Raw genomic sequence first — 17,465 nt, forward strand, 5'->3', positions numbered from 1 at the left:
GGTTAGCTTAACCTCAAGTCTGCCACATCAGCCACCTGTTTGCCATGTGTCAGTGCCACATCAGCATCTGATCTGGCTGCCACATGTACTGCCACGTCAGCACCTGAACTGTACACTGCCACATCAGTTCACACGTGTCAGCGCCACGTCACCTATGTGCCACGTGTCTATTGACTTGTCAAGACCCGTGCCACGTGTGCGCCACGTCAGCTTTGGTGTCTTGAGTGCCACGTCACCTTGTCTACCGTGCTGGCTGCCACGTAAGCCTAAGGTTGAACCTTGGCTGGCTCACTAACGTCGCATGTCGCGCCTTCTGGAGAATCTATCGCGGGACATTCCACCTTGCATTTCTTTAAGCAGTGAATGACGAAAGCACCCGTTCAGTGCAGGCGCCTCTCAAGCATAGCTTTGAGCGTCAAAGTCACTGGTCCTTCGTCGTCTCCCGAGAATCTGGCCGGCCTTACATGAGCGCAGCTTATGCATCCTTGTGTAAAACTTGCATGCTTCCATCGAGATAAAATTAAACACTGGGGCACACAGACTCAATATCTTCCAGGGGCATCCTGTGTAAAGCGACTCCTGGCACAACACTTTCTACAGGATAATCCTTATGCAACCGAATAGATAAACGTTGATGCATCTCTTCATTTGCAATTACATCTAGAATCCTTTCCCGAGGCAATAGATAGCAGCTGGCTTCGCTTCTCCTACACCTATGCCAATCTCTAAGGTTCTCTTTTGCTGGATCGTCTCTGAGAAAACTATGATCCTTATGCACTGATACCAATGAAACCTCGCTCCAGATAATTACTGCAAATATTCTCTATTATGCTCTCTCACTCCCTCTCTCTAGTGATGCACTAGGGCCCAGGACAAAACGTCGGACTGGACCCCCCCGAAGGTGTTTATTCATGAAGGGAGAAAGCTGTTACAAAAGTTCAGCGTAGAGCTGCCTGGTACAAAATCCAACGTGAATCCATATTAGAAGAGCTTCAAGCTCATTTCAAATTGGCAACATGCCACTTGTCTAAACTCTAGATTAAGTCCTATTACATGCCACTATGGGCAACTCTGGATTCTTCGAAGCACTTGGTTACGCGAACTGCCTCCTAGATGTTTGTTAGGCTCCCGTAGCACTTAGGAAAATAACTCTTCCTAGTACTTGCAACAATTAATTAAAGCGCACCACCATGGCACCCATTAATTGTTAGCGCTTTGCATGTAAATAACACAGTGGACTAATTCTACGGTGGGCGTCCCCACTGAACACATGTGCACACATAACAAATATAAAAAAATATATTTATTCTCTGGTTGATTGAAGTCAACGCTCTTGATCATAATTAAGGGGCTTTGACCAAGGGTCGAGGCACCTTAACCGAAGTTGGGGCACATCTTGGTTAACCGTAGTGAACCCTCTTGACGCATGCCAAGTCTCGTTGACCAAAGTCAACACTCTCTGATCATAGTCAGCTCTGTGGTTCTTTGGTTAACCGCAGTTAACCCTCTTGGTAATAAACCAAGTCTCCTCGACCAAAGTCTGGCTTACTTGACCAGAGTCAAGTATCTTTGACCGTAGTCAATTCTTTGACCATTAAAAGAACTCTTTGACCATAATTAACACATATAAAAACTCTTTAATTATGATCAGATAAATGGTCGATTGTACTTTGACTTTGGATATTTTACATTGTGGTGACAGGGGCCCTGTAAAGGCCCCATTGAGGGGGCAGTCCCTAGTTCGTTGCAGGTGCAGCCTCTAGCCAGTATTGGACTCTATAGTGTGGATACCTACCGGGTGTAGGAGAGTGCATGTGGGCGAAGGTGGAGCAGCAAGCAGAGTTCACCCTAGAGCAAGCTACTGAAGCCTACAAGAGGCACGTGGTAATCCAGGAAGGGTTCTGCTGCTGCAGAGGGTTCAGCAAACAGAGCTCATGTCAGTGCCAGACCTTAGCGTATGTTTGCTGCTGCTGTTGGTATACTTTTGGAGCTTCGTTTGTACGGATTTTTATTCCATAGATTGTGTATTGCCTCTCAGATCTGAAAGTGCTCTCTATCTCTTCTTTTATGTGCACAAGTCTTCAAGCAAGTTTAAATAGGTGCTGTACGGTGGCATATCTTCTGCATTAGATGTCTCGCTTCTCAGTCGGTGATTCCAAGGAAATTATTCTATCTACACGTTTTGTTTAGCTATGCTATGTTCCAGATAGCTGTAGGTGTGTTTTCCAACAAGATGCAAGGACACTTGATGAAGGGTGGAAGCAAATTGCTAATGAAGTGTAAGAAACCATCTTTAGAGCTGACCGGCCAACACAAGATCCAGCAAGCTATGGAATGAGAGATATGGTAATTTACACATGGACATGTTATGTGACATACAGAAGAATGGATTAGTAGATGGAGTACTTTCTATCCATCCCTTACTAGCTACACAACCTTTTCCCAAAGAAGCTAGCTTCAGGCAAACGAAGTTTTGAACTTAGTTGATGGAGAATTGGACAATAGTTACCTTTCTCTAGGACGAGTCGTACTGCCATATAACTGTGCACGGACCTTGCTAATGTATTGACGCACAAAGCCTAGGAAGCACCTCCATGTGTATCACCCACAAGGAGGTGCCATGGTTGTGATGATGACGTGCACCTCATTCCAAAAGTTATGTTCGAGGAAACGGCATGACTCTAGTCTCCTGGACAGTGGTCCTTCTGCAATGTCCAGTCATCTCAGATACATCCTTGTAGGGGATATCTACATGGAGCAATTGCTGAAAGGTAGGTAATATCTATGTAACTAGAGAGAGGTAACGGCTGTCCTATGGGGATTCATCTATTGGATTCTCACATAGATCTTAGGATTGTGAATTATACATAAGTTGTGAATATGAATTTTGAATTGAAGCATTACCTTTACTCTTATTGCTTGCATAGGGTGGACGCAATACTTCGGATTCAATGGATGCGTTGGCCTATCCATGGCGTAATGGACTTAGTCCATTCCTTCGTGATGGATTCTTAAGATATTTGTAGATATTGCATTGCTTTAGGCACGAGTTTAGCACCTTGTCCGCTTCTACTCAGAGTTGATCTAGCAGGTTTCAGACATGAAGAAGTCCATTCTAGGGCCCTCTTTAGTTGTGCCACTTTAGGAGGCAAGAAGCATATATCCAACCCACCTCATGGTGGGAGACATACGACATTCTGGTTGTCTTTCTTTTGCCTTTGTGGTAACATATTTATGTGGGTTGTTGGCAGTTTGCCCCATTCAGCAGGCATACTCTATGCTATTTTCTCTTGGCTTCTCTCTCAGTCTATATATTTGCAATATGCATTTTTGATTCTTTGAACTGTGAAAACATGTTTGCGAAGCTGTGAAACTGTTTTTGTCCCTTGTGTTCTCTTCCGAAAGCTCTTTGGAGTTTCTTTTTGAACACAAAAGGAAATCCAAATTGGGAAAATAACAAGAAAAAGTGGAGTGGGATTTTGAGATACTTAGGCTTAGTACGGTTCAAAGAATGTTTATTGATGCCAATACTAACCGGTGTGCCATTCTGACAGGACCTGCTTTGCAGCTTTTTCAACCTATTGGGGTGAGTTGTAATTATCCCATCTCATTGGGTGTATTATTTTCATAAGGTTCGTTTTGAAGTAATTGTTGGGACAAGAGGTTCTTCTTGTTAGTGTCTAGAAGGCCTAGCCTAGGGGTCTTCGTTTATTCACAATTCACTATACTTGTAGAAAGAAAGCGTTTTTTTTTTTTGTAGCAAAAGAGAATTGGTTTATATTATTCATATATCATTTGTACATCATTATAATCCACATGATAAACAGAGCAAAAGAATTTCTAAGAAAAGCAACATCAGTGGAGATTCCAGAGTCTAGTAAAAAATCTGCAAGTCCAGCAAAGCAGTAGCAAGCAGTGATCATCCCTCTTCCTCCTTGACTTTCGAGGTACCAGGGTTCTTGTGTAGCTTGGGTGACACATCATCTTAAACTGGCAGAGCCTCTGGCAGCAGGTGTTCTTGGGGTGGGTGCCTTAAAAGTATGAACAGATGGAGGAGAAGCTTCCAAGTTAGGAGAAGCAGCAACATTGCATACAGCCTTAGATGAAGGTATCTCTCTGGTTACAATGGGAAGCTGAGGATCAACATGATACTTAACAACAATTGTGTGTGGGCCATCCTGGCATCTGGCTGCACGGGTCTCCAATTCCACATTGAGCTGGGTGTGAGCCTCATTGTAGATTGCTATGGCCTTCTCGAGCCTTCTTTGTTCCTAAACTACAACGGGAATTGCCCGTGGAACCTGCAAATCATTGAAAACACAGCGAAAACTATACACACAAATATGCAAGATCTTTCAAATCTCACAAACGGAAAAGATAACAAGCGTGCTGGGTGCAATCTCCCCCAATAGGAGTGTTGCTCGCCTTCCACTTCCTATGTATTTGATTGATTCAATAATTTCGAGCAACAACTGATACAAGCTCATGTACATCTCCTCCATGCACGAACTAGAGATAAGCCTCACGCACCTTTCCAAAATAGCTTGCCTTTTCTAGAAATAGAGTTTGCTTTTCCCACTTTAGATAATATGCTTAGGCTAAGCCTCTAATGTTCAAAAAATCAAAATATGTACCCGAGTATTTGTAATTTCAAAAACTAGGCTTTCGGAAGTAAGCCTTTTTTATTCCCCACATCACTCATTGCGCCATACGCACACAAAAATGCTTGCTGCGAATAGCCATCGCCTGATTAGTTACTCCTCCCTTGAATTCACAACATCCATCAACAATGCAAGATCAATGAAACTTGGAAAGCGGATGAATATGTCCAGAGTCCTTGGCCTAAGGCTGTTGTGATAAAACCCGCGGTTATAGTTGACTTGGCATCTAGGAAAGGCCATACAGATGCAAGATATACCATCGACAATTGTATGCTTAAAAGAAATGGTGAGATAGTAGTACCTAATTGGAATAATCTGAGGCATTTGACCAAAGATGAAAAAGCATCTTGATGAGTAGTTACACAATGCTTCTTGTGTCGAGTAAGTAAAGCAGAATAGGTGAAGCCACTTGGACTTTTGTAGCCCTTGGATATATACTATTAGGTAGAGTGGAAAGCATTTCTATGGATTTTATAATTGATATGTTGGACACAAGACGGATATGATTCTATTCTTGTGATGGTTGACCGTCATTCCAATGAGGGAATCAATTACAAGATTTAATAGTCATTTTTGGACTGCTGTATTTGACACTAATCTTGGTATAAGTAGTGGGGTTATGGTGAGACAAAGAAAGAAAGAAAATTTATTGAAGTCTTCGGAAGACCGATGGGTCTATGAGACTGTGAAAAACCTGATACAATGAGCTGTGGTAGTGGAGCTACTAAACGAGCATCCACACCAATGCAGAATGCAAAAAAAATGCAAAATGGCAGTACTAAGTCCTAAGTACACCATAGTCATATCCCGACTATATATATCAATCTCAGCATCATCGTTAGCATCATCATAACCATCATCATCATCAACGGCAGCAGGACATTAGGATGGATGGGGCTGTGGAAGTGGAGGCATGAGGTCAGCAATAGAATGCTGTCGCCCGCTCAAGGGTGCAGTCCTGGTACGTCTCCTGGTCGTAGCTCTGCGTCTAACCAAGGCCACTGTGACCCCCGTCGGCTAGGCTCCGACCCTAAACAAGGAGGGGATGTCCCCAAGTATGATTTGTGAGTCAACCCTCTGTCTGAGCTGTTGGGTCACAGGCTCCGGGTCACGGTCATGTCGAGGTCTCGCCTCGTGGGGGTCTATGTGATCTGGTTGAAAGAACTCCATGATAGAGCTCTGAGAGGTATCAGTCAAGGGAGAAGTCTGCTCCTGTCTTCGTGCTAGGAGTATCCTAACGCGGTGTCTGAGCACCTCATGAATGAAACCAACCAAACATCGCTGGTCTGGGTAGGAGAGGAAACGGGCCAACATCCCATAACTATCTCTGAAGAGGCAGTAGAAACGCCCTCGGATCTCATAGTAAATAGGACACCTGAAGATGAAATGCTTCTTTGTCTCAACCTCCTACATGTCACATAGTGTGCATATGCGCCTCTCCCTGGGTAACCGCTCTGCTCTGCCGCTCTCGATACGGAGTCTGTGTTAAGAGACTCGAAATTGTCCAAGGGAGATCCTCAGCGAGTGAGGTAGGTGAATCTGCGTGTATCCTGGTGGGTCAATGAAACCCTCTGCTATGATATGTAAGAAGTGATCTCTGTAGAAGCCCAGCTTCACTGGAAGATCACTCGGGCCCAACCAAGTCCGGAATGTGTGTAGCTGTAGTAGATTCTCATGGATAACCTGGTTGACCTCGTGTGATAGGAGGGGAGAGAAAGGAGCATCCATGCTGTATTGGAAAGGAGGTAGTCTGTCCATGTGGAGCCCTAGTCCTGCAAACCATCTCTCTGTGCGTGCATACCAGCACCTCTGATCTCCCACTTCTGCAAGTGCCATAGAAGAGGACAGTGCTGGCCATGGTATCGTGCTATGCCCAGATGTATAATCCCCATACTCCCTGACTTGGTATAGATATGTAATGACCTGAAATGCAGCATCTAGCTGTAATGGGGTTGACCCAAACTCCGCCTGAATGATTTGGTGAGGGATGGATGGCTTACCACGGATCATTCGTGATAACATGAGAACTCATAGCCGCTCCACCCTGGCCCACTCTGTATCCAACAAGTTTGGCCCCCAGCATGGATTGCCATATATCCCTGCTGGTCCGTGGATCTTGAAAGTGAGAGCGGAAGCACTGTCTCTTTAGTCTAGCCAATGAAGCATATCCTCTACTCAGGCGCGCCTGCATCACGGGTCTCATGGTGAAGATGGGTCCGGAAAAGACGATCCCCAGATAAGTGTATGATGAAACTACCTCAACAGGGCACCCATCAAATACGAAATGCACATATTGCGCAGCTTGAGATGTATTGAAGATCATAACCTTAGTTTTACCCAAGTTGACCTTCAAATCATGAGACTCACAAAAGGATTGTAGTGCGTCAAGGTGTCTCTGGAGCCCCTCTGCTGAGGAAGACAAGAAAGCTACGTCATCTGCGTAAAGTAATATCCGGATCAGCGTGCTCGCGAGCGAGCAGCCTACCCCACCCTGTGCCTGCATCACTGTCTCGAGCTCGTCGATGTAGAGGCCAAACAAGGTAGGTGATAAGGGCCACCCTTGTTTGACCCCGATAGTGCTCATGATCTTGTCTGTCCATCCCGATCTTGTCCGGACTCTGCCTAAAACTCGCTCATAAAGTGCCATGACAACCCAAATGATCTCCTGGTCGTAATCTAGATCCTATAGGTGTCGTCTGGGGTGGGCTCTCGGAACGGTGTTAAATGCCTTGCGGAAGTCCACAAAGCAATAGTAAACCCTCTGCTTTCGTGCTGTCGCCTCCTCGATGATACATCTGAGTGCAAGAATGTGGTCCATGGTCCCATGATCCCGCGACTTGTCCCGCTACTCTGAGTCCTCGACACTCCGCAAACCTGCTGACCTCAGAATCAAGTATTGATGACATGCCCAAACATAATGGTCCTGTAGTTCTCCGGGCTCATGGGATCCCTTGCCTTGCGGATGTGTGAGATAGTGTTGATGGTCCAGGTGCATGGAAAACCTAAGCAAACGGCTTCTAGATAGCTTGGCTAAGATCGGGGCTAGGAGGTTAATCCCATATGCAATGAACTCAGTGCATAGTCCCTCATGATCCTTCGCTTGGCCATTATGAAGTTTCGTTACGGCATCCTTTACCCCCCCTAGTGAAGAGGGTACAAGATGTGGGGCGTGTCATATGTGATAGGTTAGGGACGCGCGGATTTGGGATATCATAGAGCGTGCTTGCATAATGAGACCACACCTGAGTGTCAGTGAGTGGTGGGGGGGACCGTCCCTCTAGAAATCTCCACCAGAAATCCTTAGAGTTATTGAACAGAATGTTCAGCAGGTCCTCGTTCTGACGCACAAAGTTAAGTTTCTTCGTGCGTACCAGACGACGATACTCACGTAGCGTCTCTAGTTCGCTCGGAAGGTTGTTTTTTGTTTCGAATCAGAGCTAGCGGCGTAAAGCCTTACACTCATCATTGTACCAGCTATTACAAGGTACGGTCCCAAGAGGTGGTGGGTGAGTGGTGTAGGTGGTGTGGGGGAAGGCGTGAAGAGCAGCCTCGTGTAGTGAGCGAGTGACTACGGCAGCACGGTCCTCTAATAAGGATATAAAGTCAATGTATGCAAGAAGTATGTACAAACGGCCAGATTAATTAGGTGAGTGATCACGATCAAAGCGTATATCATGGTAGGTGGAGTAAGAACTCAATGGGGTAGAAAACGATGTGCGGCGAGGGGTAGAAATACCAAAGAAAAGATAGGTATGATCAGCCCCTGAAGGGAGAGGTGCTACGGTAAAGTCGGTGATGCGAGATGTGAAGGCAGGGGATCCCATGATGTAGTCCACAACACTGAGGTCTCCCCCATGTGGAAAGCAAGTGAAGCCACCTGATGCGGGCCATCTATCCAGACCATTATAGATAATGAGATCATGCATCCTGTCGAGGTCTAATAGGGCCTGCTCATAGGATGTGAGTGGTCCTCGTTTGTCAGTCGAAACTTGTAGCATACCTGCCTCCTCAAGGTCAATGTCTGGCAGTAGAGTGGAATCATCCCTGAAGTCGAGGAGTGGTGCCTAACGAGCGCCTGTTCTCACGTTGAAGTCCCCAACTGATAAAGACCCAACAAATGGGGATGTCTCATCCTCCCCTCGAATATCTCTGGCAAAGCGGGAGGTCTCAGGGGGGGAAGTAGCAAACTGCAATAAACAATTCCCGGCTATCCATGTGTCGAATCCGGATTCAGAGAAACCTGGAGTGTGGATCTCTCTGCTCCAATGAGATGGCCCCCAAAAGTGTGGATCTGTAAAGGACTGCGACTCCTCTTGATCCTCGAACTCCTCCTGTATCCCTCATCTCATCTCTATAGGCATACTCCCATGTATACCCGCTGACTACTGGTAGTGGGTGCTCTGGACTCTGATGTGTCTTTGTGTAAAAGACTATGTCGTGATCTGTATAGGATTCCGAGAAGTTACCCGGTTCTGACCATAAGATACCATTACAGTTCCAAATGGTACAGGACAGGGTCTCGGATGTCTGGGTCTCGTAGACCCTGCCTCCTTATGGGGGAGGAGAGGTGGGTGCCCGACAGGGGCCTGTAAGGAGTTGTCCATCTCGTACTACTGCCCACTTTCCCTCTTTGTGGGTCTGATCCCGCTGCTGCAACAAAAAACGCCTCTCCTCAACCTTTAGTGGAGTGAGGTCCTCATCCATGGAGATCATTGGCTGGTCTCGTAAGGTTGACCTACGACGTAAAGCCGAAAGTCGTGCCTGGGTGTCATGGAATCGTATGATAAGGGGCTGCTCTCTGTTGGGGTCCCTCCCAACCCACCATGCTCTCTCAATCTTGTGCTAAGTCGCCCCTAGGGTAGTGGTCATGAAGGCTTGCGCATTTGCCATCGGGGTAGCCTCAGTGTGGGGAATCCCACGTACTCTAATGTTGAGAGCCTTGCTAGCTCTTTGTTGCTGCTCTAGGAGGGTAGTCGAAACGGTTACCCTTGCAGGTTTCCGTTTGGCTACGTCGACCCCTCGATGGCAGATTGCATGCTCGCAATATGTGCCTCCACAACTGGGGTGCTCCCTGGGAGTGTAAGTATAGCAGTGAACTCCTGACGGCGGAGCTGTGAGATCTCCTGTCTGAGCCCCTGAATAAGATCAGCCTGGACTCGGATAGCCTGAGACTGCTCCTGTATGAGTTGTGTCTGCTCCTGGGTGAAGTGTGTCTGCTCCTGTGCAAAGCGTGATAGCTCCCTCTCGCTCTCTCGTATGCTCTGGACCTCCATCAGCAAGTACTCCCAAGCCTCTGATGGGTCAGCTGGTCCGTGCTCTAACGGAAACGGAAAGGACTATGGCCTGAAAGTGTGAGGAAGAGACAAGAGGTTGGGTGATGATTGGGTAAGATGGGTGTGGTATGGGGATGATGAGGTGATCCTAGCAGGGTGAGGGAGCGTGGGTTGACTGAGAGGCATAGGGGATAGAAAGGTCGAGTAGTGCAGAACAGTGTATGACCCCTCCAAAGTAGGTGTCATAATCGGAGAGAGAATTGTAGCGGGAGAAGAAGGGAGAAATGGAAGAGATGGTGTCAGTGACAACCCCTCTATCCTAGGTGAGGGTGGCGCAATCGATGTCATGGGTAGGGATATATCAGAGCCAGTAGCTGTAACTGTAGAGGCTGTGGGCGGAATTGGAGCTGAAAGTGGAGATGGGACTGGAACTAGAGCTGACGCTGAGGCTGAGTATGAGGATGTAGCTGAGAAGCTGAGACTGAAGCTGAAGCTGAAGCTGAAGCTGTGGCTGAAGCTGAGGCAGAAGTGGGTCTCGCCTTTGCTTTGCTGTCCACTCCGAGTCCACTACGGTTATAGCGTGTGTTCACATCTTCGTACATGGAACAAGTGGTTACCATAACTAGCATTTGCCTATAATGATAGAAAACTCGTCCATAGGGATTTGAGTCCTTTTGAGTTGAGATATGGATTTAGGCCAGCTAATCCAACCACAATTGGAATTTTGCAAAATTACCTAGGGCTGGGAATTATGTAATCCAAATGCAGAAGATGCTAGAACTTGCTAAGTCAAACATCCATCAAGCCATGGATAGGGCTAAGGCTTGCACGGATGAGGATATAGCTTTTAGAGAGAGTTTTTCTCAAGATTGCTTTGCACGTTAAGTCCTAAGCTACAAGACAATGCATTAAGCTATCATCCCGATATTGTGGGTTGTGGTTGATTTTGAAGAGGATCATACTATTTGATGGAATTGTTATGTTGCAAGAACTAGAGAAAAATGCACAAAAGGTTGTCGACTGGAAAAAGTATATAGAGGTTGACATCTTTGCAGTTTTGTGAGCAGTCGCGTCTGGCTGGGTGGTGACTATGTCTTAGGCACCCGTGAGTTTGTTTTGATTTATTGGAGAAGCTGTTGTATGGGCAAAGACAGCTACAGGTTCCGTCAAGGAAAATGATACAGGAGCTTATAATTCTCGTAGCACCAAAACATGACAAACTGTTAAGTATATATGGCTGAGTATAGCTGACACCCTTATGATTCTTGCATCTCAAAATCTACTACTTTACATCGGAAAAGTCATGCCATACCAACGGTTTGGCATGTTCGGGAAGTCCCCAATCCTTTCCGTATTCTATTCTTTGATATGGTTATTTCTCTAATGGGTGTGAAGCTCTTCTTGTAATTGACTTCATCCATGCACTACAAAGGGCAATTTGATATGATTTGACACGGGGAAGAGGCTACCATGCGCCCTGAGATATAGTCAGAGGGCATCGTTTGCAGAGTGCCACTCGGGACAAATGGATACGTGGTGTATATAGGGCTGAGGGTAATTGTACTATTGGCGGAGTCACAATTCATAAATCAATTCGGCCTTGTATCTTCTCCCCCCCCCCCCCCCCCCAAAAAAAAGAAAGAAAAAAGAACCCTCTAGGATCTGGATACCATCTTGCGTATTGCTGTAGGTTTTTATGCCTCCCTTCTTACTACTGGTTTGGACACTCCTATTGGGGAAGTTGCCAGGGAGAGGATTCGACATTTATTCTTGGATTGGTAAAGCCGGATATGAGGGCTTACTTGATGCACCCTTCACCAAATCTGGAATTTTGGACTGCTCTTTTTGCCCTTCACAAGGGCAAATGTCTTGGTTGAGATGGACTAGCCTAATGCATCGCCGCTAAGTCCAAACACAACCAGCAAAACATAATAAAGATTGATAGGCAACTCATTTCACAGCCACCCTTGAGCATGTGGGCTAGAATTCAGACTCCCACAAGGCTCTGGCATCCCATACGACCGGAACTGTCCACAAGGTACCTTCAGCATAGTGTCTCATGATCTGCCATGTAGAAGGGAGGAGTCTAGGCTCATGACCCAGACCAGACCTTCTGGTGGTGTCAACACACTGAATACCAACACCTTGGCCACTCTTATATAAAAGAGCATCCCGCTTTTCAAAATGCGTCTTGGCTAAATATAGCCAAGTGGACCTTTGTTAATGTTCTAAGTCCTCTAGCCCCACGTTAGCTTGCTTCCCTCAATCCCAAGGCTCCCTAACCTTGTTGGATTAAGTGCGCTAATCCGAGGATTAGCATCTAGGTACATAGCATTCTTCCCTTTGCTCTTAACAAAGTGGGAAAGTGCTTCTGCAAACTAGCAATTGACTCCTAGGTTGAGTCCTCCTCATACCTATCCTTCCACTTAACTTTTAACTCTCGAATTAACTTATTTGTATGTTTCCTTTTCCTTATTTGTTTTAGGTTCATATGTAACATTCCACAACTTCTTGGAGCGGCGAAACAAAAGTGTCCCTAGCCCCTTGTGCCTCTTTCAATCTATTGACATGACAGACTTGGTGAACTTTTACATGTGGAGACAATTCTAGTTTATATGCAACCTCATTAATCTTTTTCAAGATCAAGAAGGTCCACAATACCTAGGGATAACTTTTCTACCAACCCTGTCCGTAATGCCTTTGAATCCTTAAGTATTCAGAAGTAAACACACATTCCCTCAGAAAACTCTCTGGGCAAATGCCGTCTATCAGCATAAAACCGTGCTCTACCGTGAGCCTTTCTGATAGATTCTCGTGCAATTACTAGCAGCTCTTGTGTCTTCTGCAAGAAATCATTAGCTGCATCTAGCTGAATACCCTTCAATCCAAGCTCTCAAGAGACTTGGGTTGATATTTGTACATAAGCATAAATGGATTGAACGAGTATCTGCATGCTTAGCTTTATTTTAGGCAAATTCCACCATTGGGTTATACTTCTCCCGGTCAAATGGCCTCTTGGAGATGTATAGTTCAAGCATGTCTTCCAAGACCAAATTCACTCTTTTTGTTTGCCCATGAGACTCATGATGATCAATAGAACTCATACTCAAAAGTGTTTTCTAATTTCTAAACCCTTCTGGCGTGAAGTACCCAGAGAACTTCGGATCTCAGTCATTGACGATATCACAATGCAACCCATACCGCCTGAAGAACAGCTAAACAAAATAGCCCTTATAGTTGTCTTCATTGGTAAAAATCTAACGATCTTTGTTATCTGTCTACAATAACCCAAATAGCATCATGTCCTTGTTGGATTTGTGGTAATACTCCGATGAAGTCCGTGGAAATACTCTCCCATTTACTTCCAGGGATGTCTAGAGGATGCAACAATTCTCCAATCCTAAGGCATTCTGTCTTATATATTTAACATTGCTTGCATTTCGGTCAGTAATCTCGGCCTCCATCTTAAGCCAATGAAATGTTCGTTTTACTAAATTATAGGTTCGTTGAATTCCCGGATGACCTGCAATTGGAGCATCATGACATTCATATAACATCTTTCTCCTAACCTTTGCGTGATTAGGAACGCTAATCTTCTATTTTGGGAATAGCAAGCCATTCCGAATGTAGAACTTACCACCGGCCATGTGAACAGATGGTATGAGTTGAGTCTTGGTCTATTTGGGGTTCTGTCTCTCCAAGCCAAAGACGTCCGAACTTGGATAATTGATAGCAGGGCACCCCAGAATACGAGTCCTTCTTCAGTTGGGTTGAAGGATTTTGTGATCTTCGGTCGTGATGTGTGTATTGGCGATAATTCAACCATCAAAGTTTGTGGTGAAGGCAACCTCAACATCATTTTCAATGGAAAAGGGGGGATGCGCTCCTCTCGAGTTTTGTTCATTCCCTCTTGGATTCAATCTGTTGTCTGTTTATGAGACTTTCTGACTTGGAACCACAGTACTGTTTGATGAAAACTTTGTGGAAGTTTGAGCTAAGACTACCAGTCAGGTGGCACAGACTGGTACAGCTAGTCATGGCATTTACACTTTGTCAGCACTTTCCACGATCACGTCGTCTCTTCAAGGTGATCTCTGGCATTTTCGGTTTGGACACTTGAATGTTGATGCTCTCTGGCGTGCTTCTCTAGAACAAATGGTCCTTGGACTACCAGATGTGGGCAACAAGCACGATCAGTGCCGATCATGTATTCAAGGCTAGCAACACTGAGATGCGTTTCCAAAGTAGGCTTCATGGCGGGCTTCCTTACCGTTAAGAGTTGGTCCATGTTGATCTCTGTGGACCAATGTCTGTTGCCAGTCTTGACGAGGCTCTCTACTTCATGCTACTGGTTGATGACTTCAACAGGTTTATGTGGATATACTTCTTGGCTCAAAAATCTCTGGCGTATTCTCACTTTTGGAAATGGTGTGCCTTAGTTGAGAATGAATCTAACTTTCATGTAAAAGCTCTTCGGTCTGACAAAGGTGGTGAATTCTGTTCTCACCCATTTGAGGAGTTTTGTGTGACAAAAAAACATTAGATGGGAGTTTGCCAACACCGGCACTGGCACCTGCACTGTATGGTCTGCGGAGCTGGCTGCTTGCATGGCAGTCCACTTGGCAGCCGGCTGATGCCTCTGAAGTAGGAGTTGTCGAGTGCAAGAATCGTATCGTGGTTGAGATGTCTCAAACCATGCTGACTCATCGGGAAGTTCCTTGGTTCCTTTGGACTGAAGCCACTGTCACGGCAGGTCATATCCGAAATTACTTTCCGACGTCTGTTGTCCCCAAGGCAACTCCTTTTGAGCCTATTTCGGCAAGAAGCTTGATTGTCCTATTTCCGCATGTTTGGATGTGATGCCTTTATACACATTCCCAAGAAGCAGAGGGGGAAGTTAGATGTGAAGTCTACTCAAGACTATCTTTGTCGGATACAATTCCCAATCTATAGGTTGTCAGTTGTATGACCCTTCCAAGAAGGAGATCATCCTCAATAGGGATGTTATCTTTGATGATCAGCTTCCGTCTTCTGTCATTGATGTTACCCCACCCCTTCTTCCAGAGCTCATGGATGATGACAGTAGTGATGAGTTTGTGCCCTCAATATCCCTAGCCCTGGCAGCTGTTCCTCCAGAGAGTGACCCCGACAGTGATCCAAACGATTCCCCACCTCTCTAGGCCATTGGGGAAAGTTTTGGGTCAGGATCTCAAAAGGTGCCTTGTTGGTTGATTGAGACTCTTCGCGACTCCGGTGTCACTGACATTCCTTCCTAATGGCTTCGGGAGGAGGATGGACCCCGGCGATCCCATCGCGATAAGAGGTTTTGGAGGTAGTTCCACTTCAGGCCAACTACTCCTTGATGTCCCGCATCCTCAAAGATAAGGAGCCTTTGAATGTTCGGGAAGTCCTCTCTTAGACTTACTTGAAGCAGGCCATGGAGTTGGAGTTGGATTCTATTGAGCGGAATGGGACTTGGGAGTTAATACCATGCCCCAAGCATCGTTTCGGCATTGGTGTCAAATGGGTTTACAAGACCAAGTATTCCTCCGATGGGACTGTGGATAAGCACAAAGCCCTACTTGTGGCCAAAGGCTACTCTTAGCGCCCTGGGATTGATTATGATGACACGTTCGCTCCTATGGCCAGGGTGGCCACTCTTCAGATAGTATTAGCGGTTGCAGCTCATGACCAGTGGCCCATTTATCAGATGGATGTTAAATCTGCGTTTCTCAATGGTGACTTGAAGGAAGAGATCTATGTGGAGTGACCGCCTGGGTTTACCAAGTCAGCTGGTATGGTTTACAGGTTATGGAAAGCCTTATATGGGCTTAAGCAGACTCCTTGAGCATGGAATCAGAAGATTGATGAGTTCTTTGCTCGCAAGCACTTCCGCAGATCCTGGCTGATCCCAACTTGTACATTTACCGTCAAGGAAGACTTCCTTCCCTCATTATCCTGTATGTTGATGATCTGCTCATTACAGAAGGTCATGCCGTCCATATTGCCGAGACCTCTCATCCTCAGGGAGTCCTTGCCATTTGATAAGATACTTGGTGTAGACTTTGTTTCAGAGTACGTGATCCCTGAAACCCATGATGCGCTCCAGAACATAGAGTATGTGGCCCTCCTCATCCATAGGTGGTAGCTCAGGAAGGACTTGGACATGCTGTCCAACATGTGGCTTCAGCAAAGAAAACATTATGAATACTGGAGGTCTTGGGTAGCTCCAACTCATACGCCACCTCGCCAACTTTGTTGATGATCCTGTAGGGACCGTAATACCTGTGAGCAAGCTTCATGTTGGTGTTACCTTTCAGCGAGGCATAACGGTTCTTATGGAGGCATAAGTGCACATAATCCCCTACTTCAAAAGAAAGATACCTCTTGTGTTCATCCGCATACTTCTTCTGCTTGGCTTGGGCATCTTGCATATTCTTTTCAGCCAATTGCAGAAGGGCATCCATACTCTCCAAGTCATTTCTTGCTTGCTGATTTTTCACAGCCATGTCTGCAACTAAAGATGGCATACCCACTGTGCATCCATACATAGCCTCGAAAGGGCACATGCCAATAGAGATGTGCTTTGTACTGTTGTAACAAAATTCAGCGAGTGCCAACCACTTATCCCAAGACTTCTGTGTGTCATGACAGAAATGCCTCAAATACTCCTCCATCCATTTGTTCACCCTTTCTGACTGTCCATCCGTCTCAGGGTGGTAAGCAGTGCTAGGTGTAAGAGAAGTACCCACTGCTGTAAATAATTCCTGCCAAAAGTGACCCATAAATTTTGCATCTCTGTCGCTGACAATCTCCCGAGGGAAACCATGATGCTTAAAAACATGCTCGATGAACTGCCAAGCAACTTGTGATGCTGAATAACGGGTCTTAGTGGGTATGAAATGGGCCTGCTTTGTCATTCTGTCAACCACCACAAAAATGCTATCCCATCCCCGCTCTGTGGAAGGCAACCCTGTGATGAAATGCATAGCAATGTGAGTCCATTTGCCTTCTGGAATAGGTAATGGCTGTAAGAGACCCGCGGGTAACCGGCTGTCCACTTTATTTTGCTGGCAGGGCAAACATTCACTGACAAATTTAACTACATCCCGCCACAAGCCATCCCAGATAAAGCTCTATTTGACCTTTTCATATGTCTTAGTAAGACCCGCATGTCCTGCCATAGGAGATGAGTGCATTTCTTGTAAGATCAGCAGTCGGTACTTTGAATTTGGCACCAAAGAAAATTTGTCCTTGCACCACAACAGCCCATTATGCAGCTTAAATTCAGCATTCCCTTGGCTTGATGGCGTGTGTAACTCCACAAATAAGGAAGCTGCCTTAGAATCCTGCATGTATTCTTCTTGAATACCATGAATCCACTCCTGGTAGATGGTAGAAATGGTAGACAAACTGCAAGCCCACATACGGGATAAGGCATATGCAACCACGTTTTCTTTCCCTTTCCTGTACTCGATGTCGAAATCATAAGACTGAACCTTAGCCAGCCACCTCTTCTGCTTCATTGACA

At 45.8% G+C, this 17,465-nt stretch overlaps 1 protein-coding gene across 4 annotated transcripts in view; it reads left to right on the plus strand.

The window, feature by feature from the left end:
- Positions 1-17,465, plus strand: part of GCR1 (G-protein-coupled receptor 1) — a 162,840-nt gene that overhangs the window by 13,768 nt on the left and 131,607 nt on the right. For all 4 annotated transcript variants that reach the window (XR_015543294.1, XM_087395331.1, XM_087395329.1 and 1 more), the window contains exon 3: positions 3,555-3,586. Coding sequence is in view for 3 of the 4 variants with exons in the window: in XM_087395331.1 (XP_087251457.1) it covers positions 3,555-3,586 (32 nt within the window). In the remaining variant the exon portion in view is untranslated. The remainder of the gene's footprint in view (positions 1-3,554; positions 3,587-17,465) is intronic.

This window comes from Dipteris shenzhenensis, chromosome 24 (assembly GCF_047967505.1).
Source record: "Dipteris shenzhenensis isolate YYH24624 ecotype China chromosome 24, Dip_SZ_1.0, whole genome shotgun sequence".
NCBI classification, from domain to species: domain Eukaryota; kingdom Viridiplantae; phylum Streptophyta; class Polypodiopsida; order Gleicheniales; family Dipteridaceae; genus Dipteris; species Dipteris shenzhenensis.